The sequence below is a fragment of the Mauremys reevesii genome, linkage group 6 (genome assembly GCF_016161935.1).
Source record: "Mauremys reevesii isolate NIE-2019 linkage group 6, ASM1616193v1, whole genome shotgun sequence".
NCBI lineage: Eukaryota > Metazoa > Chordata > Testudines > Geoemydidae > Mauremys > Mauremys reevesii.
In genome coordinates this window covers 22,872,289-22,898,742 of record NC_052628.1, presented here as the reverse complement: position 1 = coordinate 22,898,742, position 26,454 = coordinate 22,872,289, and the positions used below count along the sequence as shown (strand labels likewise).

Below are 26,454 nucleotides of genomic sequence, written 5' to 3'. Positions count from 1 at the left end.
TTCACTCATAGGTTTTAATTGTAAATAATGAATTACAAATTCAATAATTCAGTCTGCAGCAGGGATATGGTGAATGGTGACTTCTGCAGCTGCCTTTGAAGAATACCAATCATACCTTCAGTGCCTAATTTGTGCCAGGGCATGCCAGGACTGAGCCCCACCACCTCTAGGCTTGGCAGTTTGTAGTGCCGGCACCTCTAGGCTTGCTGAATTAGTTATGAATGTAAAAAATCGCTTGAGCCTCAACACCTAATTGCTTGAGCCCTGGGACCTGTTCCATTATAAATTAAGCATTGCATACCTGTCACTGAACCAGCATTCCTGGGGACAGAGTCCTTGTAACAAGGGAACAGAGAGATGGGTGCCCCAAGGTAAAATTTCCAGCTGAGAAGTTTGGTGATGGCAGCCGGTATCTAAAACTGGGTCATAGGAAACCCCAAGTTGTGACAGAGGATTAGGATTATTCACTACTTGGAGGGCTCACCACACCTCCAAAATGATAGTACTTCTTGCCTAAACCCAAATTGGGGACAGAGAGTGGGACAAAGACCCCAAATGAGGATTATAAGTAAAACAGTAATGCAGGATGCTTTCAATGATGTGGGATCCATCGCCTCATAATGATGATTGTGTTTCTGGTATGAACAATGTAAAACAATAAATGAGTGAACATTTGGTTTGTATGAAGTGGAAGTAAATCGAGGGGAAAAGGATCAGTTAATCTAGACCCGTTCCATGCTGCCTATGTCAGTGTTTGCCCTCAACCCATTCTAATCTGTTCCAGAGCTCACTCGTAGTGAGGCATATTTGAGCTGATCCTGCGAGGGGCTGAGTATATCCTGCAAGGTGTTGAATGCACCTTAACTCCTAGTGACTCTGGTTGTGCTTTTGGGCCATCGGCACTCTGAGGTCCCTCAGTGGTACACTGCATACGTTATGCGCTTTTCCTTGAGCACAGTATGTAGGAGACAAAGTGCAAAAAGAGCCTTGGTGTTGACAGGAAAATCATACCAAATGTCATTATGTAAGAGGAATCTGATCCTCTCTTAGAAAGGAGTTTGTCAAGTCAATTTTTCTGCAAATTATTGTGCTGATGCTGTGGGATTGAAGAGTGTGATCAAACGGGAGATGAATTTAAATATATACATTATTTGAAAGTGAAACTATCATTGTTACTGGCTGGAAAATACATTATATGAAAGAAGGAGCTGGCACAAGCATGATGGCAATGTAATTCTATTACTTAGCAAAATCTAATAACAATACTACTGGCCACTGGAAGAGACAATGATTCTCAATCGAGTCTAATCAGTTCAGTCTTTAAACACTGAAGAGGGAGGGTCTAAAGGTACCTAGGACCCTGAAGTAGAGTCCTCCGCACTAGATGGGAACCCTCTCTGTCTTTCACTTGGATGTGGTTCACTACTTGTGTTACTAGTCGGCTTTCATATTGACCCCAGAGAGCACTTTTCTGAGCAGAAAAGGACACAGACCAACATTGGTTTAGTGCAGAATTGTTCTTGCATGCCTTTGCTTTCTTTAAAGAAGCGTATGCATCTAGCTATACCATGAAACAACGTATTGTATCCATATGAATAGTCAGAAGATCCAGATGTGTTTCAGTCATGGGAACACATCTGGCTACCCTTGGTTGACCCTGGGCAGGTTTTCGGGAAAGAAGAGAGTGTGAAGAGTCCCATCTGTGTCCTGTTCCCGTGCAGGACACAGACTGAATGTCTTGTGTCTCCATAGTCTTGTAGCTTGTAGTCTCTGAACACAAGTGATTTGAGGTACAACCAGAGGCACTCACCCCAAAGTAGGTGTGACCAGGTGAATTGGAGGTCTGGTCCAGGCATGTCCCACTAATGCTTGGAAGGCTGGTGCTGGGGCAAAGCACAGTAGACTGTGAGCTCTTTGGGGTAGGGACCATCTTTTTTGTTCTGTGTTTGTACAGTGTCTAGCATAATGGGGTCCTAGACCATGACTGGGGCTCTCTCTAGTACTACTACTAATCTATTAATAATATGCCTTTCTAGGAGTTTATGGCCACCACAAAGGCATTCTACTGTGCCCTGTGCTGGCAGAGTGCCTCCAGTCATTGCCACCTTGGGTATCTCACAACTCCCCCACAGATCATTTCCCTGCTAAGGCAGCTCTGGCTTTCAAAGCTAGAGGCCAGTCAGGAGAAGCTGCCATGATTTAAATTGTTAACAACACTACAGAGAAAGGGGAAAAAAACTTCCCTGAGTGAGTAAGAAGCAAAGATCACAAAGCTGTAGCTACAGTGCAGAGCTCCTCGCCCATCAAACAGGTTACAGTGACACCTGATTGTGGTGGTGGTGTAGCCATGTTGGTCCCAGGATATTAGAGAGACAAGGTTGGTGAGGTAATATCTTTTATTGGGCCAACCTCAGTTGGTGAGAGAGACAAGCTTTCGAGCTACACAGAGCTCTTCATTGTAGCTCGAAAGCAAGAGCTCTGTGTAGCTTGAAAGTCTGACTCAGCAACAGAAGTTGGTCCAGTAAAAGATATTACCTCACCGGCCTTGTCTCTAATTGACAGCTAAGGCAGTTAGCGGATATTATGCCCCACTGGAGTATAGGTGCCACCTGCTGGTGAAGCAGATCCACTGCTCAGAACATAAGAACAGCCATGTTGGATCAGACCAAAGATCCATCTAGCCCAGTATCCTGTCTTCTGACAGTGGCCAATGCCAGGTGCCACAGAGGAAATGGACAGAACAGGTAATCATCAAGTGATCCATCCCCTGTTCTAGCTGGGGATCTTTCCCAGCCTGTTCATGCACAGGACATATCACATGCCCCTGCAAGGCTGGATCCAATTTACCACCCTGATAAGAATTGAGCATATATGTTACAGGGAGAATACGCCCTTTATTTTATACTAAGAGCTGCTGTAATTAGAGATGGCCTTGAAACAAGATGACAGACCTCAAAATCTCTTGAATGTTGGGAGGGTTCATACCCAGATCCAAACTTTGCAGCTGGCCTCTATCCCTATGATGGGCACAATCAATATCTGGCATCCAAACACTCCTAACTTTTTGGTAAAGTTTGGATCCATTTGATTTTAATCCAATCTGTACAGCTCTGACTTCTCTGTAAGTATTACAACAAAATATTTAAAATGTAAAGTGACCCTGAAGCACAATGAAAGTATCTCCATGTAAAATGAAATCAATGCCCTTTAACATTCCAGATACCTTCAGCTTTTTCGAGCAACAAGAGCATCGGAGGGAGAGGTGGGAAGGAAATCACAGGGCAGCCAAAACAATTTCTCGGCGTTCTGTCAGCAAGGAACGATGGGTGGAGACGTTGGTTGTTGCAGACAGTAAGATGATTGAATATCATGGAAGTGACAATGTGGAATCCTACATCCACACAATAATAAATATGGTAGGTGATATATTTAATTATTTCTCAATTAGATACATTATATAAATATAAGCAAACTTGATTACATTGTTAATCACCATGAAAACAGTCATAATGGTCTGTCATTTAAAGAAGTGGAATAATTTTTGTATGTGTTTGTCTAAAGTCTTCTCTATTATTTCATGCAGGATGGGCTTTTCCTCTATAGGTTTTAAGTCCGTGATTTCTGGCCACAGTGCTGAATCATGACATCCATATGACATAGCTCTGTATGTGCACTACACAGGAACTTTCATTCCACTGAAATTACCAGTTCTGAATGTCATCCACCTTCTCCAATCTATTGATTGTTGATGTTCCTAGGCAGCAGTATTACCATAATGTGACAGAGCAGTTAGATGCAGCAGAACATGAGAGCTTTAGACTATCAATGGTATGGATTCCCTTCCCCATCTCTGTATGAGTGGGGAGGAAAATTTTCAGGGATTCCCCAATTCAGTTAGACATAATTCCCTTATCTAAAAAATAAAATTCTTAGTGTGTCCCAGTGCTTGCTCATCAATTTCTTAGATATTTGGTCTGATTCTGATCTCATGTACACTGATGAACCCCTGTTGAGAGAAATGGAGTTACTCCTGATATTGTGAAAGTGGTGTAGTGTAGAGATTTGTGCAGTTTTACTAGCTTTTATTAAGACTCAGTCAAAACAATTTTCATGTGGGTTTTATACTCAGAGGAAATGATTCAATCGGTTGTATTGTAGAGGCTTGTATTACTGGGGCTGATTTTCAAATATGTTTTCCTCCCGTCATTTCTTCTTTTAAAGTGGACAGTTAATTTTTTCAGACAAATTGTGCTTTCCCCCACATATAATGAAATCTAAATTAAAAATGTCAAATGTGTCTCCGTTCAAATAAATCCCCAAATGAGCAAATTTCAAAATGTAATTTGACTTAAGAAAAGTTTTATAATGTCTTGTGATATTTGTCATGCTGTCTGAAATAGCTCACAACCATGAATGCCAATCTTGGGGCAGACTGTCAAGAAGCAGGGCAAAAGCCCCAAACTGGTGGTATGTTCTATAATTAGATTTCACCAACCCACTAATGAGTGTGAACTCCTCCAACACTATAACAGTTATACCACAGAGTAACAGACAGTCCCCTTGGCACTCCAGTCTCTTGCCACCTAGGCAAGTTGGACTATGTGATGGATGGGCACTTTGTACCAAAAATCAAAACAATATTCAGGTTATTCCCAGTCCCAAAGGACCAGTCACTTACCCCATGTCATTTATACTCAGATCTCAAACGAAAGACAAAGCCTGTAGCCAATCCTGTAATGAACTAACTAAAGATTTATTAACTAAGAAAAGAAATGAGTTATTCACAAGGTTAAAACAGGAAACAACACACGCAAATGAGTTATAGTCTTAGATTTAAAAAGGTAAAATAAGCTTCTATAATAACTAGCTCTAAATGTCCTTTAGGGCTGACCCGTGCCAAGTCTCTTGCTTATGTTTAGGAATCTTTACCCCTCAGAGTCCAGACAGTATAAAGATTCCAGTTCCTCCTTGACAGGGATTTTTCTCCCCTTCACCTCAGAATCCAAGCTGATGGGATGAGTTCATCCGCATGCCTCCCCTTCATGGAGGGACTAAGGAATGCAATCAACAAAGTTTCTGCCCTTGGATGTCACACAATGCCTCATTATAACAGCATTTGCTTTCTGCTCCAACTGGCTATAGCTTGCTGCTTTCTCACAGCTAAATAAGTTCTCCTTTAGCTCCAGCAGTGCTGTGGCTAAAGTGGTACATGTGAACTTTAATAATCAGTATGTTAATGTAGTTATAAATACCTTAACTTTTGTATTTCCTGACTTTCATTTTAGATTTACAAGCATAGGAACAGATACCCTTGCTCATACTATTCTTACAGTTAGTTCCATTGATTTCAGTGGGACAACTTGAAGAGTAAGGTGCTACTCATTATGAGTAAGGGTAATAGAATCTGGCCTTCAGTTTCATTACGGTAGGTATGTTTTTACTGGTCATATTAATGTGAATGATGGATAGGTATGAAGTTATGAGACTTCTTCAGTTTCATTGCATCCTTTCCTTTTCTACCTAATTGTATTTAGGTAGTAGCCATAAGAGTAAATAGCATATTACACAGCATTTGAGGAAGGAAAACTGGGGTTGTTTATGGACACTGTTCATCACTGTTGTTTGACAGAGTCAAAAGAAATTACCCATATTACGTGTCACAGTTACAGGTCCTTTCCGGTCTCTCTGAGAGCATCCCTCAGGTATTAGTCCTCAACCCTTTACCCTTCTGAAGGTAGAATCCCACAATTCACTCAGTTCCCAAGCTACTGCATCCTGGCTACCAGGATGTCCCAGGCACAGAGGGGTTTGGCACCTGCAAATCTCCCTCTGGGGAACTGTGACCAGGCAGCTTTCTTAAAACGAAGTGTTTTTAAACTTAACAGTAGGAACCCAGCAAAGCAGCAGAAAAAAGAGTTTAAAACAATATGAGGCCTAACCACATACCTATCTTACCTAGAGGCTTGCCAGCCCTTGGCAGAGGTCCCTCTGCTCCAGACCTCTGACCTCTAGGTCTATGAGAACCACTTCTTATCAGCAACTCCCAGCAACCCCTCCCTTGAGAATATCCCTTTTTGTCCCCTCAGAAGCTCTTTGTCTTGCTTTCCTGGCGTTTTGGTTCTCCAGTGTTTACAGCCTATAGTGACCAGATGTCCCGATTTTATAGGTCTTTGTCCTGATTTTTCACACTTGCTATTTGGCCACCCTGTTGCAACCTGTGACCCTTCCCGCCTTGACATACTGGCCCATTAAGCTCAATAGGGGACAAGAAGCGGGCTATCAAAGTGAATGTCTAGTATTGTTCCCCAAGTGTAACAAAATGGTAGCTATCTGAAGCTGTTGTCGTCTTCCCTGCACAGTGCAATCAGCTCCTGCTTGAATTAACACCTTGTAGACAGCGTCCCCTTACAACAGTCAGACCAGTGGTCCCCAACACGGTGCCTGCGGGCACCATGGCACCCGCTGGGACATCTATCTGCACCCGCGTACTGTCTGGCGGACCAGCATCCACCGAAATGCCGCCGAGAAGCAGCGTCATCCAGAGGCGTTGCCACCGAAATGCTGCTGATTTTTGGTGTCATTTCAGCGGTGACGCCTCTGGATGATGGGATAAAAGCTGTCATGGGATAAAAGGGAAGGTCCTTTCATGGACTGAGAACTGGTTAAAGGACAGGGAACAAAGGGTAGGAATTAATGGTAAATTCTCAGAATGGAGAGGGGTAACTAGTGGTGTTCCCCAAGGGTCAGTCCTCGGACCAATCCTATTCAATTTATTCATAAATGATCTGGAGAAAGGGGTAAACAGTGAGGTGGCAAAGTTTGCAGATGATACTAAACTACTCAAGATAGTTAAGACCAAAGCAGATTGTGAAGAACTTCAAAAAGATCTCACAAAACTAAGTGATTGGGCAACCAAATGGCAAATGAAATTTAATGTGGATAAATGTAAAGTAATGCACATTAGAAAAAATAACCCCAACTATACATACAACATGATGGGGGCTAATTTAGCTACAACGAGTCAGGAAAAAGATCTTGGCGTCATCGTGGATAGTTCTCTGAAGATGTCCACACAGTGTGCAGAGGCGGTCAAAAAAGCAAACAGGATGTTAGGAATCATTAAAAAGGGGATAGAGAATAGGACTGAGAATATATTATTGCCCTTATATAAATCCATGGTACGCCCACATCTCGAATATTGCATACAGATGTGGTCTCCTCACCTCAAAAAAGATATTCTAGCACTAGAAAAGGTTCAGAAAAGGGCAATTAAAATGATTAGGGGTTTGGAGAGGGTCCCATATGAGGAAAGATTAAAGAGGCTAGGACTCTTCAGCTTGGAAAAGAGAAGACTAAGGGGGGATATGATAGAGGTCTATAAAATCATGAGTGATGTTGAGAAAGTGGATAAGGAAAAGTTATTTACTTATTCCCATAATACAAGAACTAGGGGTCACCAAATGAAATTAATAGGCAGCAGGTTTAAAACAAATAAAAGGAAGTTCTTCTTCACGCAGCGCACAGTCAACTTGTGGAACTCCTTACCTGAGGAGGTTGTGAAGGCTAGGACTATAACAATGTTTAAAAGGGGACTGGATAAATTCATGGTGGCTAAGTCCATAAATGGCTATTAGCCAGGATGGGTAAGAATGGTGTCCCCAGCTTCTGTTCGTCAGAGGATGGAGATGGATGGCAGGAGAGAGATCACTTGATCATTGCCTGTTAGGTTCACTCTCTCTGGGGCACCTGGCATTGGCCACTGTCGGTAGACAGATACTGGGCTAGATGGACCTTTGGTCTGACCCGGTACGGCCTTTCTTATGTTCTTATGCTGCTGCTTCTCGGCGGCATTTTGGCGGATGCTCGTCCGCCGGCCACTGTCCTCAGTGGCTCGTCATCCGGCGCCCACCAGACAAAAAAGGTTGGGGACCACTGAGTCAGACCAACAGAATATTTATTGTTCCTGAATTAATATAGAACAGCTCCAAAGCCGTCACATCATTCATGCGTAGTGGGGCAGCCAATATATAAAAACTGGTGTAGCCCATAGTTAGGGATGAGACATGAGAAAAGACCTATGCTTCTGTTCCTTGTAAGCAACATACAAGGTGTCTCTTAGGGCTTGTCTACATTTAAAATGCTTCAGCAGCACAGCTATTCCATTGTAGCATTCAGTGTAGACACTGCCTACACCAATGGGAAGGGTTCTCCCATTGGCGAAGGTAATCCACCTCCACAAGAAGTGATAGATAGGTGACCAGAAGAATACTTCTGTCAGCCTAGCGCTGTCTACATGAAGATTTAGGTTGGCTTAATAATGCGGGTCCGGGGTGTGGATTTTTCACATTCCCAACAGATGTAATTAAACTGATCTAATTTTCTATCATAGACCAGGCCTATGTCTGAAACCTCTATTTTAATTTCAGTTCTTAATGAGCATGCTTCCCAGTGTCAGATTCTGTCATCAAATGTTCATGTCCCGCTCTCATCAGAGTCAATGAGAACCTTAAGAATTATTTAAAAAATGGAGTTTGGGAGGAAGGTAAAGCTGGACTGGGCCTCATAAGTCAGATCAAATCCAGATTTCACAGTTATTTGGATCCAACATTTTGATTTGGTCCATTGTAGCAAAAGCAGCCAGTTGCAAAATCTGGATCTGTGGTTTGATTCTGGATTCCCTTAAAGCTGGGGTGATAGAGCTGAGGTTTTGATTTCTAATTACAATAATACTTTAAATAAATGATCAAATCTTGCCTTCGTCCCCTTCTCCCCTTCAAAATCGAAAGGACAGAACAAGTTTTGCTGATGGGGGAGTGGCATTACATGTGAAAGAAAGCATAGAATCAAATGAAATAAAAATCTTAAATGAACCAAACTGTACCATAGAATCTCTATGGATAGTAATTCCATGCTCTAATAGTAACAATATAGCATTAGGGATATATGACTGACGACCTGACCAGGATGGTGATAGTGACTGTGAAATGCTCAGGGAGATTATAGAGGCGATTAAAGTAAAAAACTCAATAATAATAATGGGGGATTTCAACTATCCCCATATTGACTGGGTACATGTCACCTCAGGACAGGATGCAGAGATAAAGTTGCTTGACACCTTAAATGACTGCTTCTTGGAGCAGCTGTTCCTGGAATCCACAAGAGGAGAGGCAATTCTTGATTTAGTCCTAAGCGGAGCACAGGATCTGGTCCAAGAGGTGAATATAGCCGACTATTTGGTAATAGTGACCACAATATAATTAAATTTAACATCCCTGTGGCAGGGAAAACACCACAGCAGCCCAACACTGTAGCATTTAATTTCAGAAAGAGGAACTACACAAAAATGAGGAGGTTAGTTAAACAGAAATTAAAAGGTACAGTGCCAAAAATGAAATCCCTGCAAGCTGCATGGAAACTTTTTAAAGACACCATAATAGAGGCTCATCTTAAATGTATACCCTAAATTAAAAAAACATAGTACGTAGGCGTGAGTTTCTAATCTGCGGGGGGTGCTCTCCCCGCTCTGCCCAGGCCCCGCCCAGGCCCCGCCCCCACCCCCATTCCACCTCTTTTCCCCAAGGCCCAACTCCTGCCCTGCTTCTTCTCACCTCCTCCCCGCCCTGCCTCTTCCCACCCCTTTCCCATCCAATTTCTCCCCCGAGCACACTGTGCTCTCGTTCCCTCCCCTCCCCCGCCCCCCCGCGCCTCCTGTCCTGACGCTGCGAAACAGATGATCCACGGCAGGCTTTAGGCACTGGGAGGGAGGGAGAAGTGCTGATCGGTGGGGCCCTCTGGTGGGCAGGAGGGGCTGTGGGGAGGGGGAAGTTCTGGTAGAGGGACTGCCAGTGGGTGCTCAGCACCCACAATTTTTTTGCTGTGGAGCTCAGCCCTGGAGCACCCATGGAGTCAGCACGTAGGACATAGTAAGAGAACCAAAAAAAGTGCCACTGTGGCTAAACAACAAAGTAAAAGAAGCAGTGAGAGGCAAAAAGGCATCCTTTAAAAAGTGGAAGTTAAATCCTAGTGAGGAAAATAGAAAGGATCATAAACTCTGGCAAATGAAGTGTAAAAATATAATTAGAAGGCCAAAAAAGGCCATTGCGGAGAAACTAAATGAATTCTTTGCATCGGTCTTTATGGCTGAGGATGTGAGGGAGATTCCCAAACTGAGCCATTCTTTTTAGGTGACAAATTTGAGGAACTGTCCCAGATTGAGATGTCATTAGAGGAGGTTTTGGAACAAATTGATAAATTAAACAGTAATAAGTCACCAGGACCAAATGGTATTCACCCAAGTGTTCTGAAGGAACTTAAATGTGAAATTGCAGAGCTAGCTGTAGTCTGTAACCTATCATTTACATCAGCTTCTGTACCAAATAACTGGAGGATAGCTAATCTGACACAAATTTTTAAAAAGGGCTTCAGAGGTGATCCTGGCAATTACAGGCCGGTAAGCCTGACTTCAGTACCAGGCAAACTGGTTGAAACTACAGTATAGTAAAGAACAAAATTGTCAGATACATAGATGAACATAATTTGTTGAGGAAGAATCAACAAGGTTTTTGTAAAGGGAAATCATGCCTCACCAATCTACTAGAATCCTTTGAGGAGGTCAACATGTGGACAAAAGGGATCCAGGGGATATAGGGTGCTTAGATTTTCAGAAAGCCTTTGACAAGGTCCCTCACCAAAGGTTCTTAAGCAAAGTAAGCTGTCGTGGGATAAGAGGATTGGTAACTGGCTAAAAAATAGGAAACAAAGGGTAGGAATAAATGTTCAGTTTTCAGAATGGCGAGAGGTAAATAATGGTGTCTCCCAGGGTTCTGTACTGGGCCCAGTCCTATTCAATATATTCATAAATGATCTGGGAAAAGGGATAAACAGTGAGGTGGCAAAATTTGCAGATGTTACAAAATTGCTGAAGATAGTTAAGTCCCAGACAGACTGCAAAGAGCTACAAAAGGATCTCTCAAAGCTGTGTGACTGGACAACAAAATGGCAGATGAAATTCAATGTTGATAAATGCAAAGTAATACACATTGGAAAACATAATCCCAACTATACATATAAAATGATGGTGTCTAATTTGTCTGTTACCACTCAAGAAAGAGATCTTGAAGTCATTGTAGATAGTTCTCTGAAAACATCCACCCAATGTGCAGCGGTAGTCAAAAAAGCAAACAGAATGTTGGGAATCATTAAGAAAGGGATAAACAATAAGACATCTTGAATACTGCGTGCAAAAAAGATGTATTGGAATTGGAAAAGATTCAAAAAAGGGCAACAAAAATATTAGGGGTATGGTACAGCTGCCATATGAGGAGAGATTAATAAGACTGGGACTTTTCAGATTGGAAAAGAGATGACTAAGGGGGATATGATAGAGGTCTATAAAATCATGACTCGTATGGAGAAAGTAAATAAGGAAGTGTTATTTATTCCTTCTCATAATATAACTAGGGATCACCAAATTAAATTAATAGGCAGCAGGTTTAAAACAAACAAAAGGAAGTATTTTTTCACACAGTGCATAGTCAACCTGTGGAACTCCTTGCCAGAGGATGCTGTGAAGGCCAAGACTATAACAGGGCTAAAAAAAGAAAGGTCCATCAATGGCTATTAGCCAGGATGGACAGAGATATGTCCTTAGCCGCTGTTTGCCAGAAGCTGGGAATGGGTGACAAGGGATGGATCACTTGATGATTACCTGTTCTATTCATTCCCTCTGGGGAACCTGGCATTGGCCACTGTCAGACGACAGGGTACTGGGCAAGATGGACCTTTGGTCTGTCCCAGTATGGCCATTCTTATGTTCTTATGTAAAATCTTTTGTTTCACAAATATTTATGTACTGAACTATATTAATAGCCCCAGAAAAAAATCTGACCTGCACTGAAAAAAACCATAAGTACATAATATTTCAATATTCCTTTGTATGACTGAGATTTTGTTAGACTAACCAGTTCCCACTAGGAACAGCCTTTTTTGGCAGCTGCTAATGAGTGCAAAATACTTAAACAATTATCTTTCAGTTGAGAGATTTCTGAAGAATTAAGAGCCAACACAATATTTTTTTTTCCATCCTACAGTATTCAGCTAATGCAATTCAGATGTCTCCTAGGTTTTTGTTTAAATTATCTGAACTAATGGGACACATCTGCAATGGTTTCACAAAGAAGTCTTGAAATTGTCTTTCATTGTAGCCATCAATACTGTATTGTCTTGGAGTAACTGTTTACAGAGCACAATGTAACTAATCAATTTTTGTACTAAAAATGAAGCTCATTTCAAACAGCAGATGCAACCCTTCCCAGCTGAGGGGGAAAATGACTTCCTCTGGCAGATTATTGTAACTAAGGGCATATACTACAGCACTGCAGCTGTCCTGCTGTAGCGTCATAGTGTGTACACCTCCTAGACTGATGGAAGGGTTTTCCTATCTATGTAGATAATCCGTCTCCCCAACCAGCGGTAGCTAGGTTGACGGAAGAATTCCGCCTTTGATGTAGTCACAACTATGCTGGGCTTAGGTCAATCTAACTGTGGTGCCCTGAGTGACATAGCGAGGCCAACCTAAATTTTAGGTATAGACAAGGCTTAAGTGTCAGCTTTGTTCCTGCTACACTCCCCACCCCCATTTCTTCCTTTTACTAGTAATGCTCTTGAGAAGTAGCCTGTCTAATTGCACACACACTGACACCATCATTTGGGGCATGAGGACTCGGAGTTCAGTGCTGGACCCTTTGCTATTTTTTAGTCTAACTGCTCCAGGTGTCATTTTATCTTTAGTCTCAGGTCTGCTCTACACTAATGAGGTAAGGCGATCCAAATTATGCTTTTTAAGTTACGTAAATTATGTAACTTAAGTCAAAGCAGCTTAGATCGATTTACAGCAGTGTCTACACTGCTCTCCCGCCTCTTGGGAAGGTGGAGTACTAAAGTGGATAGGAGAGCGCTCTGCCTTCAACTTATCCTGTCTTCACTAGGCCCATTAAATCAATCCCCACTGCATTGATCGCAGCAGCGCCGATTTAGCCAGCAGTGAAGACAAACCCTTAGCTTCCGCTTTTATGCTGATGATACCACTGTATATATTTTTCAACTCCCTTCTATTTGCCTAGTATTGACTTCCTCTTTTTCCTTTGGCCAGCCAAGTCCTTTCTACAGAACCCAACAATAAATGCCTCATTTGCTGTTGCCCTGAACCTTTGGTAGTCATTCACACCAGTACAAAGTGATGTAAAATGCTACCATTGTGCACTGGCAGTGTTTTACACCTATCTTGCACTGATGTAAATGACTACACAGGGAGCACAATAGTGGATGGGACTCTAAATGAGAAAAATGAACTTAAAATAATTTTTAATGGATTGTAAATTTTGCTGCATAACATCTTAATAATGTCTATTAATTGCTGAATTTTTATTAATTTGACTGGGCAGCCCTCTGCAGTAGTTCATCACGGTTATTACATTTCAGAATGCGAAGTGAACCTTCGGTCAATAACATGTAGGAGAAAAAAACCAAAGAGGGCACTCTGCTTGAAATAACTTGTATATCTCCTCTCTAAAGTTCTGTCTTGCTGTAGAGGAATCAATTAATTTCATACCTCCTTGCTCTGACACAGGTCACAGGATTGTTCCATGATCCAAGCATTGGCAATGCAATCCACATTGTGCTCGTCCGCCTTATTCTCCTTGAAGAGGAAGAGGTGAGATTTTGTTCCCCCCAAGATTACAATGAAGAAAGTTGGGCACGCAGTGCACTGAAGAGATTTTGATAGGGTATTTAGATTAACACTAAAGAGAGTAATGAGTGCATCCACTGTGTGTGGAAAAAGGGTTGCTTGTTTAAAACGTTTTGTTAATTCCTCTGTTAATCTATTGACTCTGGCACAGCTGTTTTAAAGCTAACTGCTGCTCTAAATGGCACATTGTTTAGCTCATAACTGCAGGTGTTTGTGCATAAACTCCCAAAAGGAAATTCAGTTAAAATGTTCAAATATTAGGGTAATTGTGTGTGAGGGGAAAACTCTTCAGCGCCAGAAGAGGACTTTCAAAGACCGAGGAGGCTTGCTGCAGAGCAGAGATTCAAACGTACAGGATGCTCAAATGAACCATCCACAGTCTAATCACATAGCATGTTCATAAAGCACAGTGCAGCTGTCTGTGGAGCTCTCTGAAGAAGCAGATCTACTATTGTACGCCTGCAAGACAGGTTATTTTCCCTATAAGCTCCTTTTCAAAACTCAGAGAAACAGTGACTGATAAAATGCTTATTGTAGTGAACTACCACACGTAGGTGATTGCATGTTCCATGTCTCATAAATGCTGTAACCGCCCCCTAAATGAATGCTGATTATTATAATTTTAATGGTTATTTTCATAGCACCATAATTGTGCAAGGCTTTCTGTGGATATAGCCTTAAAATAAGGTCTCTGTCCAAAGGGACTTATGATCAAAGGTCCTAATCCTAAACCAGGTGGACGCCTAGGCTGTTGAAGTCAATTGGTCTCCACATGAGAGCTAGTGCCTGCACAAGTAAAAATAGTTTGTAAAATAGGAGCCTAATGTATCCCGCTAACCCGATGGGTAAGGTTATCAAGGATAAAATTTTCAAAAGCACCTAAAGCCCATTTTCAAAACTGACTTAAACACTTAGGAGTTTAAGTACTTTCAATGAGACTTGGGCCCCTAAGTGCCTAATGCACCTTTGAAAAAGGGACATAGGTGCTTATGGCACTTCAGTAGTTTGGAAAACTTTACCGTAAATAATAATATACTAGGAGTGAGGCAGAGTAAGTAGCAAAACCATGGAAGGGGGAAATACGTTTTTAGTAGCGCTTATTTTGCAGTGCAAAATATGTTTTTCCTTCAACTTGTGTTTGTTCTCTCTCATCATAAGGCGACTGTTGTACATCTTTTTCAGCTTTTAAAAAAATTGCGTGAAGGAAATGTACCCATGAAAGCATAAAATGTTACCTCATCATGAGATTGTTCATGTTGCATTAAAGGTGATAAACATGACGGAAGGTAGCTTTCTCTGAGTTACTTGCGAATTAATCTTTATCTTCTTTGTGTCAGGAAGAATACTAGCTTTCAAGAGGAAAATAAAATATCGTTGTTTAAAAAATGCAGTTGTTAGTTTCATTTTATGAAGGCTTCTTCCCCAAAATGCTAATTTCCTCCTTTGATATACTTTTTCTCTAGTTACACTAGCTGCAAAATGACAAAGTTTTAACTTAATACTTGGGATATTACACCAATAACTGTCATTGCTCCTAATGATGTTTCTAGCTTTGGGCAAAAGCATAACCAGTCAATGACTTTAGTGAGCCTGATAATTAATGTTGCTGCTGTGCTCTGGCAATATAATGCAGTCTTTATAATAATATTTTCTTCTTTTTTTCTTTAGCGAGGCTTGAAAATAATTCATCATGCAGACAAGACATTAGCCAGCTTCTGCAAATGGCAGAAAAGCATCAATCCCAAAAATGATGTCAACCCAATACATCATGATGTAGCTGTACTTCTAACTAGGTATGGTCACAACCCTGGAGAGGAGCTGCCAAATATTATTTTATTCATATTTCTTTCACTGGGAACATGTTTATAGGCGAATAGCCTCCTTTAGTCACACACACATACCCCAACACAGACACTTCCCCATATACTGTTGTTCCTGATGAATACATGTAATTTCTGAAGGACAGTTTTAGTACAAAAATAACTTTATTTGAGTATGTCAGATGCTAGTACAGGTTGAATTTTGAGCTGTTATATAAAAGCACACTGTTAAGTTGGAAGGTGCTAAAACTGACCCACTGTACCTTGTAGAGGGTTGCTTACATCTGTTTGCAAAGCCTATATTATGTTTTATTTGTATCTGTAGGTGTTTTATTAAACATGGGTCATAGTCAGGAAATTCAGATCTGTAATTAGATCCAAATGTAAACATCCTCAAACTTCAGTGGTTGGGAAGGATGAGGTTAGTATTCAGTTTGGGCCCATCTCTTGTTTATGGCTTCAATCAATTATTTTCTCAAGGAAAAAATATTAGGGCCAAAAGCCCAGCTTGTAGATCAGCAGCTTCCTAATTACAAAACCCTACAATAACAAATAACTACAGTTCACAATAGCAGAATATCTTGTTGTTAAAGTAATACAGTTCACGTTCAGACTTCTAGCTAAATGGTTGTAAACATGCAAAAATGTCTTGATAATATCTTTTCATTCATATTCCATGGTGGTGGGTCTCAGACACTATGTATAGCAAGAAGAGTAAGCAGACATTTCCAATGGACCATTATAGCTGTGCAGATAATTCACAGAATAGTTATTGTTTCTGACAGATTTAGTCTCTTTCTCTGTATTGCTGAATATCCATCAGAAGATCATGATTGCCTCAAATATATTTCTCGTTCAAAAGTATTCAACAATTTGTTTTCACAGTTTATAAAGATAAAAACATATTTCTCATTTGGTTACCTAAGGGTATTCACCATTTGAGCTGTATTACTTAGTTGCAATTGGTCAGATAAGGCCTGTGGTATTGTTTCAGTTGGATAAGCACACAAATGCTTATGGCATAAATTCTCACATGTGGTTTAAAAATTCAGTTAATACATATATTTGTGCATGTGGCTTTGAAATTTGCTTTCCATGAATATTTTTAGTAAATTTGATATATTATCATTATGAATTATTTGTATTACAGTAGCACCTATAGCCCAAGATCTGGGCCCCATTGTGCTAGACACTGCACAAATAGTGAAGAACAGTCCCTGCCCTAAGATGTCACAGTTTAAAGAAACGAGGGAGACAAAGGATAGGAGGGAAAAAAAGTATCCCCCCACTCACCCTTCACAGATGGGAAACAGAGGCACTGAGAGAGTAAAGGACTTGCCCAAGATCACACAGGAAGTCTGTGGCAGAGCAGGGAACTGAACCCAGGTTTCTTGAGTCCCGTTCTAGTGCCTTATAAACAAGACAGTCCGTCCTCTCAAAGCACATAGGGCCTGATCCTGCAAACTCAGTGGAACTGCTTGCCATCTAAAGGTAAATGTGTGCAGGTGTGTTTGCAGGATTGGGGCCTTAGTTTCCCAGTTGTACGAAAGAAAGTATCCTTGTCTATTGAAAAACAACTTCTTTTTTTTTGCCAGCCTTCCTCCAATACATCCAAAAACAAACTCAAAACCAAATGTTTTTGATGCTGCACATTGCTGTTTGTTACAAAGTTACAGTACGCTCTTTTTCAGCAATCTGTGATGCCGTTTGCAGGTTTTTATAGTGTGTGTGTGTGCGCGTTACTAACACATAACTTGCTTCATTTACTTAATATATTTTATTTGATTTGGCCCCTAAGCACCACACAATAAAACCAATGTGAAACTTTCAAAAGGAAAACTAAAGCTCCAGTCAGCTTGCACTGACCACCAACCAAAATGAAAGGATAGGAGCAAAAACAATCGTCCTTCGCTTAATCAGTCCACCAAAAAAAAAAGGGTACATCTATACAGGCTCGTGGGACTCATGTTGCGAGGCAAAAAATAGCAGTGTTGACATTCAGGCTCAAGCTGGAGCCTGGGCTGTGAACCCCGGGGGAGGGGGGAGGGTCTCAGACCCCAAGCTTCAGCCTGAGCAAATGGCAAGGCTGCTATTTTTAGCCCTGCAGCGCAAGGCCGAGTTAGTTGACCTGGACTCTGAGACTTACGGCCACTGGTTTTTTTGGTCTGATTGTTTTGTTTTGGTTTTTTTTGCTGTGTAGACATACCCAAAGTAACAGTTCCTAACTGACACACAGAATAAGGAAGGAACTGAATCAATACATACAAAAAACTAGAACAAAAGAAGATGTCTCCAAAACGGTTAATGGTAAATCTGCCAAAATGACCTGGCTTTATATAATATCCTAACTTACACACACACCCTGACGGAACCTAGGGAATGAAAACTGCCCTGTCCCAGAGGATGCCACACATGGACACTGCACAGGTTGAGAGGTGATTACTTGCTGATTCTCTCCATTGTAGGTTGCATATTCTTCTTTGAGTCACATCCCTATTGGTGCTCCACGTCAGGTGCACATGTGCTCCGCATGCCTTTGATCAGAGATTTTCAATAGCAATGTCCGTTCGGCCTGTGCATGTGCTGCTGATACTCTCGTACCCCGCACCAAGGCTATATCAGGCTTCATGGGCCATCCTCCCTCAGTTCCCTCCCCATTTGCAAGTTTCAGAAGGAAATTCCAAAGCAGAAGGGAAGGAGGGCGGGTAGTACAGCACCCACATCTCAAGGAACTACAGTTACTGCACAGGAGGAGTAACCTTTCTGTTCATCTATCTGGACTAGTACAAGAGATCAGAGAGAGAAGACAGAATACCTAAGTGCTTTGGCTAAGGAGTTTACTGGTTTACAGAGCTCAGTTGTTTATTTTTAGCCAGGGAGCATCAGTTCTCCCCTGCTGGCTGAGAACAGGGCCTGAACAAAGGAAAAAATGGAGCAGATTTTAGACACCTACAAGGAGTTCAGCCACCTGCTGTGGCTTGCTGCTGCCTCTGTAACACCACATCAATTGCCGACCACCTGTGGATCCTGTGCTGTGCTCCTGGTGCAATTGTCTTGTGCAGATTAATTAGTTTTTGTGAACACTTTTTTTCCAAAAACTATAACAGGAATCCAGGCAATAAGAGACGTGGGGAAAATTCTAAGCAGAAAGCCTACAGTGGAGTGGTTTAGGGATCACACTCTTCACCTTATTCTAATAAAAATCCCTGTTCAGTGTTAGAAGAAGATGACTCTTCCTGTGATGCTTTGCCAGGGATGAACCTCTCAAACGTCAAATAATCACCATGAAGATCCACAGATCCATGCACAGAATGCCATCATAGGCAGAAGATTTAAAGATTTCTTCATTGCATGGGCCTAGAGTAAACAGACAAGTGGATCCTGGATGCTACAAGAGACAGTATTCTGTAGAGTATTCCCAGCACCTTTATTATTCAGTTGTCGTGCTCTCCTGCATTTCCAAAAGGTAGGGATTTTTAACCATGTATTGCAAAAAATAAAGTATTGTCCTTGTCTAAGAGGAGACTGGGATAATACTCCCTTCATAATGTTCACCCCATTCTCACTTCCATTTAGGATGTGCCTAAACTGGGGCAGGAAGGTATAATTTCCAGTTGGAGTAGATATACTCATGCTAGCTTAATCAGACTGTGTGCGCTAAAAACAGAAGTTTAGCCGTGTTGGTATGAGAGGTGGGAGGGGCTAGCTGCCCAAGTACATACTCTCAGAGGGAATTCTACTCAGAGTGGCTACCCACTCCTATCATTTGCACCTTCCAGCTCCGGTGTAGACATACCCATAAAGGGAGGGAGATAATATCATCAAAGGACTTAGTTATGCAGTCTTCATCTGTTAGTCGGGAGGAACTCTATCCAAAGCGATTGGTGCAGAAGATCTCAAGGATGTGGAAAATGAGCAGGGCAGGAACATTTACCTTCACTGTTCTGAATCTCAGGTGTGCACATTCGGTCTTTTCCTCGGCATCAAATGGAAAACTCTGCTTCGCAATAGCTGAATTTTTGGAGCCAAGAGCAAGGATTTGCACACTGCTTGCCTGGAAAAAATGGTGTAATTTCCAATCAATCAAGTCTTTACATTCAAGTCCCTTTATAATTTAGCTTCCTGCTGCCAAGCTGATCTAGCAGCTTAAAATGACGTCAACCCTCACTTTCACTCTGCCTGCATTCCCTGCCTTGGCTACCACCAGTCAGCCTCTCAAACACTACCGTGCTGTGGCTGATGCTGCCTGCCTTGGAAAAACTGTGATAAAATCTGAACAACCACTACTTTATTCTCCTTCAGATCCCTCCTTAAGAATCGTCTCTGCAATGAGCCCTACAAATCCCAGCCTGATGAGCATAACTACACATATGACAAACTGCAGCTATTTTTATTCCCCTTCTTTCCTTTTCCTACTCTCTTCCTCCCCTAGTTGTATCCCCAATTAAAATGCAACCAAACAACCGCAATCCAGGTAACTAATTAAGCAATTCCGATTTTTTACCATATTCATTTGCATGTCCGTTGTATCCCCATCCCTTGCCTTTTGTCAGTGTCCTGAGATTGTGAGGCCTTCAGAGCAGGGATGTCTCTTTTCTTTATTGGTACAGTGCCTGCCACAAGTGGGCCCCAATCCTGACTGGGATATTTGGGCACGACCACAACATAAATATTTATTAATAAATAATATGTCCTACATAGTGGTATAAATGTTAGGTATACCGTCTTTTGCTTAACATTCAAATGGACAACAAATATATGATGATATGGAGGTTTACTGTCTATTGTGAGCAGCATTACATGCAGTTTTAAACTCTGTTAACATTAAGTCTTCACTGTGTTTACAGAAAGGATATCTGTGCTGGCATGAATCGTCCTTGTGAAACCTTAGGTTTGTCTCATCTGTCTGGTATGTGCCAACCTCACCGGAGCTGTAATATTAATGAAGATTCTGGGCTGCCTTTGGCATTCACTGTTGCACATGAGCTTGGACACAGGTATAGTTGGATGTAAAATGCAGAGTCTAGCTAGGTCTTATTCAGTGTTTTATATGTTTATCTTATAATTGTATTTCCCTCATAGATCCCAGGGCCAAAAGGGACCATTGTGATCATTTGGTATAGCACAGGCCATAGTGCTTTGATTCTTTTTTTTTTCTTTTTGGTTATAACAATGGGATATTGAAACAAAATTGGCAAATCAAAATTATTATGAGGAAAATTTCAGTTTTGCAGAAACTGCATTTTCTGTTGAAAAATCATTCAAGACGGAAACCTGCTGCCAGCTCTAGCTCTCTTCCTGACAGTCAGAGTCACTTTTGTTACCCAATGCATGTTATTTTAGGCAGAGATTTTCCGCTTTGCCTAAGTGATTTCATTTCGACCTTCATTTTTGCATACACCCCCAGAGATGGGGTGAGGAGGACCACCTTGTATAAATCTAAAAATAAGTAAGAAAAAAACAAAGTTGTGGAAGAGGGAAAGAGCCACCCAAGCTTTTGAAAGACTGGAATGATTTAACAGTGATGTTTTCAAAAAATAAACATGTCTAAAGTAATTGGGGTTTTTTGATTCCGTGGACGGTTGCCATGTGTGGTGCTGTACTGAGCTACAGCGACAGTTTTTTCATGTTGGTCTTTCAGGAGGGTGTTTGGTTATTATTGTTAAAAGTTATTGAGTAGTAAATCTTTTACAAGGATTGACAAAAGCTTTGCAGAGGTTAGACAAGACTGAGTTATGAACGGCTGGGGGAGGACCTGCTGTGAGGAAGGTCTGTTACAATGCACAGTATTATTAACTGGGGAGAGAGATGCGGAGATTAGAGGCTAATTCACCAATCCATTCATGAATATATGACAATGTGGGAAGCAATGCCTCTATCTAAATCAATAACAAGTGACATCCTTGAAATTATTTTAGAAAGGAAGGAAGAAAGAAAGGAAGGTAGGAAGAAAAAGAGTATTGTAACAAGAGAAATTATTAAGAGAAGATTAATGGGCCAAATTCTGATCTGATCAGATATAACTATGCTGAAGTGAATGGAGTTATTTTGATTTATAGCACACTAATCAAGAGCAAAATTTGGCCTGCAATTTTTGTGAGATTTGTTTTCAGTATTGACCCAGACTTCCAACGCGTGCAGTCCTGTCCTTTGAAAGTCCCTCACTGCAAACCCCAAATTTGTAGCCATGCTGCTCAGTACTGTGATCTCAACCAATTTCATAGTCTAAGCTGGGTTTTGACCTGAAAAACAAGGTGCTGCAGAAAGTGGTATGAGCGTTCTCCAGATGGCACTCTTCCCTCTGAATCATTACCAAATTAACTTCACTGCAGGGTACTAAAGGGCGCTGCTCTGTGAATGAGGCATGAGTACCTATGATTATTAAAACTGCCCTGGAACCTTTTACAAGAGTCAGGGTGTAAACAGCGCTTAGTTTTTGCCAGGGCTGAGCCCTGACATCTCTAGGCTTGGCAGTTCATAACCTCGGCACCTCTGGGCTTACCACATCAATTATAAAAGTAAAAATATTGCTTGACTCCCAGCACCTAATTGCTTGATCCTTGACACCTCTTTCATTAAAAATTACGCATTGGGTGTAAACTATGGAGCCTGACAAAAGGCAGATTGCATAATTATGTTTTGACTCCTTAAAATTCTCCCAGAGTTTCAATTAGGGAAGTTTACTCTTTGCTTTCTGCCCGGGGGGCATTGCTGTGCATTGTGTGCCTGGTCTAATGCCCACTGAAGTCAATGAGAGTCTTGACTTCTGTTGTACTTTTAGCTCATGGATGAAGCGATACCTATATGTTTTCCTGATCACTTTGGGATCTTTGGAAGAAAGTTGCTATGTAACTATCAGCTATAATGACTATTTCCTGTGCTTGGTAATACTTCTTTTAGTTTTGGTATCCAGCATGATGGAAAAGAGAATGACTGTGAACCCATTGGAAGACATCCATACATTATGTCCCGGCAGCTACGGTATGATCCTTCTCCACTCACCTGGTCCCCGTGCAGCAGGGAATACATCACACGTTTCCTAGAGTGAGTGATTAGAATAATATATCCTCTTGGAATAATGGAATGTTATGTGAGATGAGACAGAGTTGAGGAGAAATTCTTAATTATTTTTTTCCTTTGAGGATCCTTGAGGTATGTTGTTGGTTCCCATGTCATGGCACACCCAAATCTGACCAAGTACGATACAGTAGATAGTGGAAGAATTGGTACATTATGCAATGTTCAAAATTGGACTTAGATTTCAACAATCTGAGTTCAAAACTTGGTGTAACCTACAGCTATCATATGGTTACTGGCAGTGATGAGCTGCCAAAATATTAACAACCGGTTCCCTCCTCCCCCCGCCCGGGGGCGGTTGTGCCCCATCCAACCCCTCATGTTCCTTGAAACACACCACCCGGGACCCCTGACCCATCCCCCCCTTCCCTGTCCCCTGACTGCCCCTTGCCGCCCCACCCAACCCTTCCTCTCATTCTCGATGGCCCCCCAGGACCCCTACCCCATCCAACCACCCCTTCTCTCTGCCCCTGAGTGCCCCCACCACCTCATCCAACCCTGCTCTTTCCTGACTGCTCCCCGGGACCCGTGCCCCCATTCATTCCCCCTGTTGCCTGCCCTCTGACTGCCCTGACCCCTATCCACCCCGACAACCCACCTCCCTGCCCCCTTACCACACTGCCTGGAGCCGGACCGGGTTCACTCCGCCAGGACCACGACCGGCGCTGCGGGCCCAACTCCCGAGCCCGACGGACCAGAGCAGGCACCGCTCGGCGAACCGCTGGGCCCGACTCCCGGCCGGCACCGCCGAGCCGGCGCCGGCACCGGGGCCGAGCCGCTCGGCCGGAACCGCAGGGCCCGACTCCCCGGGCCGGCACCGGGCCGGGCTCGAGCCGCTCTGCCGGAGCCGCGGGGCCCGACTCCCCGGGCCGGCACCGGGCCGGGCTCGAGCCGCGGGCCCGACCGGCCGGGCTGGGCCGGGCCGGAGCTGCGGGTCCCGAGCTGGGCCGGAGCTGCAACCTCGGGGGCCGGGACCAGCACCGGCTCCGCAGGGGCTGGGCTGGAGCTGTGGAGCCGAAGCTGGGGGTGCTCAGCGGGGGCCGGGACCAGGCTGGAGGGAGCCGCGCTCTGGGACCGGGAGCTGCTGAGCCAGCTGCACCTCCCCTCCCCCCCCGGGCCCCAGCTTACCTGCCTGCCTGCTGCTTGTTCAGGCTTCCCGCGAACATCTGATTCGCGGGAAGCAGGGGAGGGGGAGGAGAAGGGGGGCGGAGCAGGAGAGGAGGGGGAAGTGAGCTTGGGCCGGAGCTTTTGTTAAATAAAGCCCTAATAGAACTGGTTGTCCTGGAACAACCGGTTCTAAAAGGGCTGCTAAATTTAACAACCGGATCGCGCGAACCGGCTCAAGCTCACCACTGGTTACTGGGAGAAAAGATGGCCTTTGGCTAAGGTATATGTTAGGGCATCAGAGGGCCTGACACAGATTTCCTATGAGACCTTGGACAAATCACTTATTCTCACATTTTTCAAAAGTGACCTGTTATATCAAATGTTGGGTGCCCAACTTCAGGTGCCTCTGATCTGACTTTCAGTGCTATTGAGAGTGGCTGCAGCTCTCATTGAAGTCATTCCAATGACTGAGGGCTTGGCTACACTTGCAGCTGTGCAGCGCTGGGAGTTACAGCTATCTTCGTACAGCTGTGTAGGGAAAGCGCTGGAGTGTGCCCACAATGACAGTTACCAGCGCTGCAGTGTGGCCACATTTGCAGCGGTGTTGGGAGTGGTGCATTATGGGCAGCTATCCCAGCGTTCAAGTGGCTGCAACGTGCTTTTCAAAAGAGGAGGGTGGGGTGGAGTGTGACAGGGAGCATGGGGGAGACAGAGAGAGTGGATTTTTGGAGCCGACACTGTCAGCTCCCTGCCTTGCAAATTCCAACCACTTCCCCGACCCCTCATTCACTCTTAAATGCAAATAGCCTGCAGACCAGATAAGCAGCTGCTCTGACGTACTCCCTTTCCCCCCTCCCCCTCCCACCGTGCTGTTTCTCTCCTCAAGCAAACACTAGGCTGTGGACATTCATCCCCCTGCCTGCCTCATTCACAGCAAACAAGAGCTGTGTTTGTTTTTTAGATAAGCAGCTCCAGGAGCCCCGAGTTCACAACAAAACAAAGAGAGGCATCATAACAAAACAAAGAGAGTTCTTTAGTTAAAAGCATTATGGGAAAATTCCAGAGGTCAGTTACAGTGTAGTAAGATTAATCACTGTTTACACTGGCACTCCAGCGCTGCAGCACCAGCACTGCAGTCGTTATTCCCCAGGCAGAGGTGGAGTACATGCAGCACTGTAGCCAGGGAGATACAGTGCTGTATGTGCCTTGCAAGTGTGGACGGTGAGTGAATTGCAGCGCTGTAAACCCACCACCAGCGCTGCAACTCTCCAGTGTAGCCAAGCCCCCTATCTAGTTCCAATTTAACAAACTACATTCTGCCTCCATTAAATTCCTCTGTAAGGTGAAATGGGGAGAGCTGCTGCAGGGCCCTTCTTTATAATTCACAGGAGAAGGAAAGAGCTGCGGAGGTCACAGGAGTCATGATATACCACAAAGGAGAACCACACACGTTCTGTTGCCTTTGCAGTCTTCAGGGCCCCTTCTATATGCCATGGGGGGTAAAGATACCAGATATTAATACCCAGGCTGCTCCTGCATGGCAGGTACTCCCAGATTTTTTTAAGTACTTTTGCTCTTATCTGAGGTTCCTAAAACATTATTGGAAATAAGTTATTTGCTAAATTCCCCATGCCCGACTTAGAATCTGGAAGTGTTGTTTCCTAAAGACCACATGGGAAAGTGCCATTAATGATTAGAAATTTACAGGTGAATTATGAAAAAAATTCAAAATTAAAATTAAAAGCACATTTGTCTGGTTTCCAATTTTCACCTTTAGCCGAGGATGGGGATTCTGTCTAGATGATATCCCAAAAAAGAAAGATTTAAAGTCACCACTCATTGCCCCAGGAGTTATCTATGATGTACATCACCAGTGCCAGCTGCAGTACGGCCCCACTGCTACTTTCTGTGAAGAGGTGGATGTAAGTGCTATTTGTTTTAATCTATTTTACTAATAAGAATTTAAGCTTTTAATTCTTCTTGTGACCTGACTCAATTCCAGTTTGGGGAAATTATATTCTGCCTACGTAAAATTCTTCTCCAGTTTCAAATGAATATGGCTATCCTAAATTGTTTTGTAGTGGTCTTGTGTATTACTGAATGGTGACTATCTTTCATGCACAGGTGACTGCAGTTCAGTGGTGAAGTGGTTTCATTTTTAAACGTACATTATAAATCTTGGGTAAAATTATAAAGTGTCTTTATGACTTAGAAGTTATTTTCAAAAGTAAGTTAAGTATTTTGAAGCCTGCATCCCATTAGCTGTCATTTGGCCAAATTCTTCAGTTAGATACACTTGCTCAACTTCTGTGAGAGCCACCTGAACAAATCTCAGAGTAGTATTTGTCCCTGTATGTCGTACGTTTGCCCACTTTTGTTATGGGCCAGATTGTTCAGGGCGGGGGTACAATATTATAGCCCACTATTAACACTTCTTTAGGTAAATTATTATTTTTAATTATTACATACACATAAACTATAACACAGTAAATAAACAGTGTTGTTTTCCTTTTCATTTTAATGTAACCATGTGTAATGATAGAAATTCCTAGCAATATGTACTCAAAGATATGCTTCAAGATCTTTGAAACCAAACAGTTTTAGTAAAGCTGCACTTAAAAAAAATGTTGAGAGCAAAATGTGGCATTCAGACATAGAAAACACAATGTATAAATGTATAAAACTGAACAATAAGCAATGCAA

At 42.7% G+C, this 26,454-nt stretch overlaps 1 protein-coding gene across 13 annotated transcripts in view; it reads left to right on the top strand.

The window, feature by feature from the left end:
* The window catches only part of ADAMTS12 (ADAM metallopeptidase with thrombospondin type 1 motif 12), a 268,928-nt gene that overhangs the window by 121,988 nt on the left and 120,486 nt on the right, over window positions 1–26,454 (top strand). For 10 of the 13 annotated variants that reach the window (XM_039545726.1, XM_039545725.1, XM_039545727.1 and 7 more), the window contains 6 exons: window positions 3,220–3,416; window positions 13,628–13,711; window positions 15,416–15,540; window positions 20,415–20,564; window positions 22,468–22,611; window positions 25,529–25,673. In XM_039545726.1, coding sequence (XP_039401660.1) covers window positions 3,220–3,416; window positions 13,628–13,711; window positions 15,416–15,540; window positions 20,415–20,564; window positions 22,468–22,611; window positions 25,529–25,673 — 845 coding nt within the window. The remainder of the gene's footprint in view (window positions 1–3,219; window positions 3,417–13,627; window positions 13,712–15,415; window positions 15,541–20,414; window positions 20,565–22,467; window positions 22,612–25,528; window positions 25,674–26,454) is intronic. The other 3 variants (XM_039545730.1, XM_039545731.1, XM_039545733.1) reach the window with 1 other exon arrangement.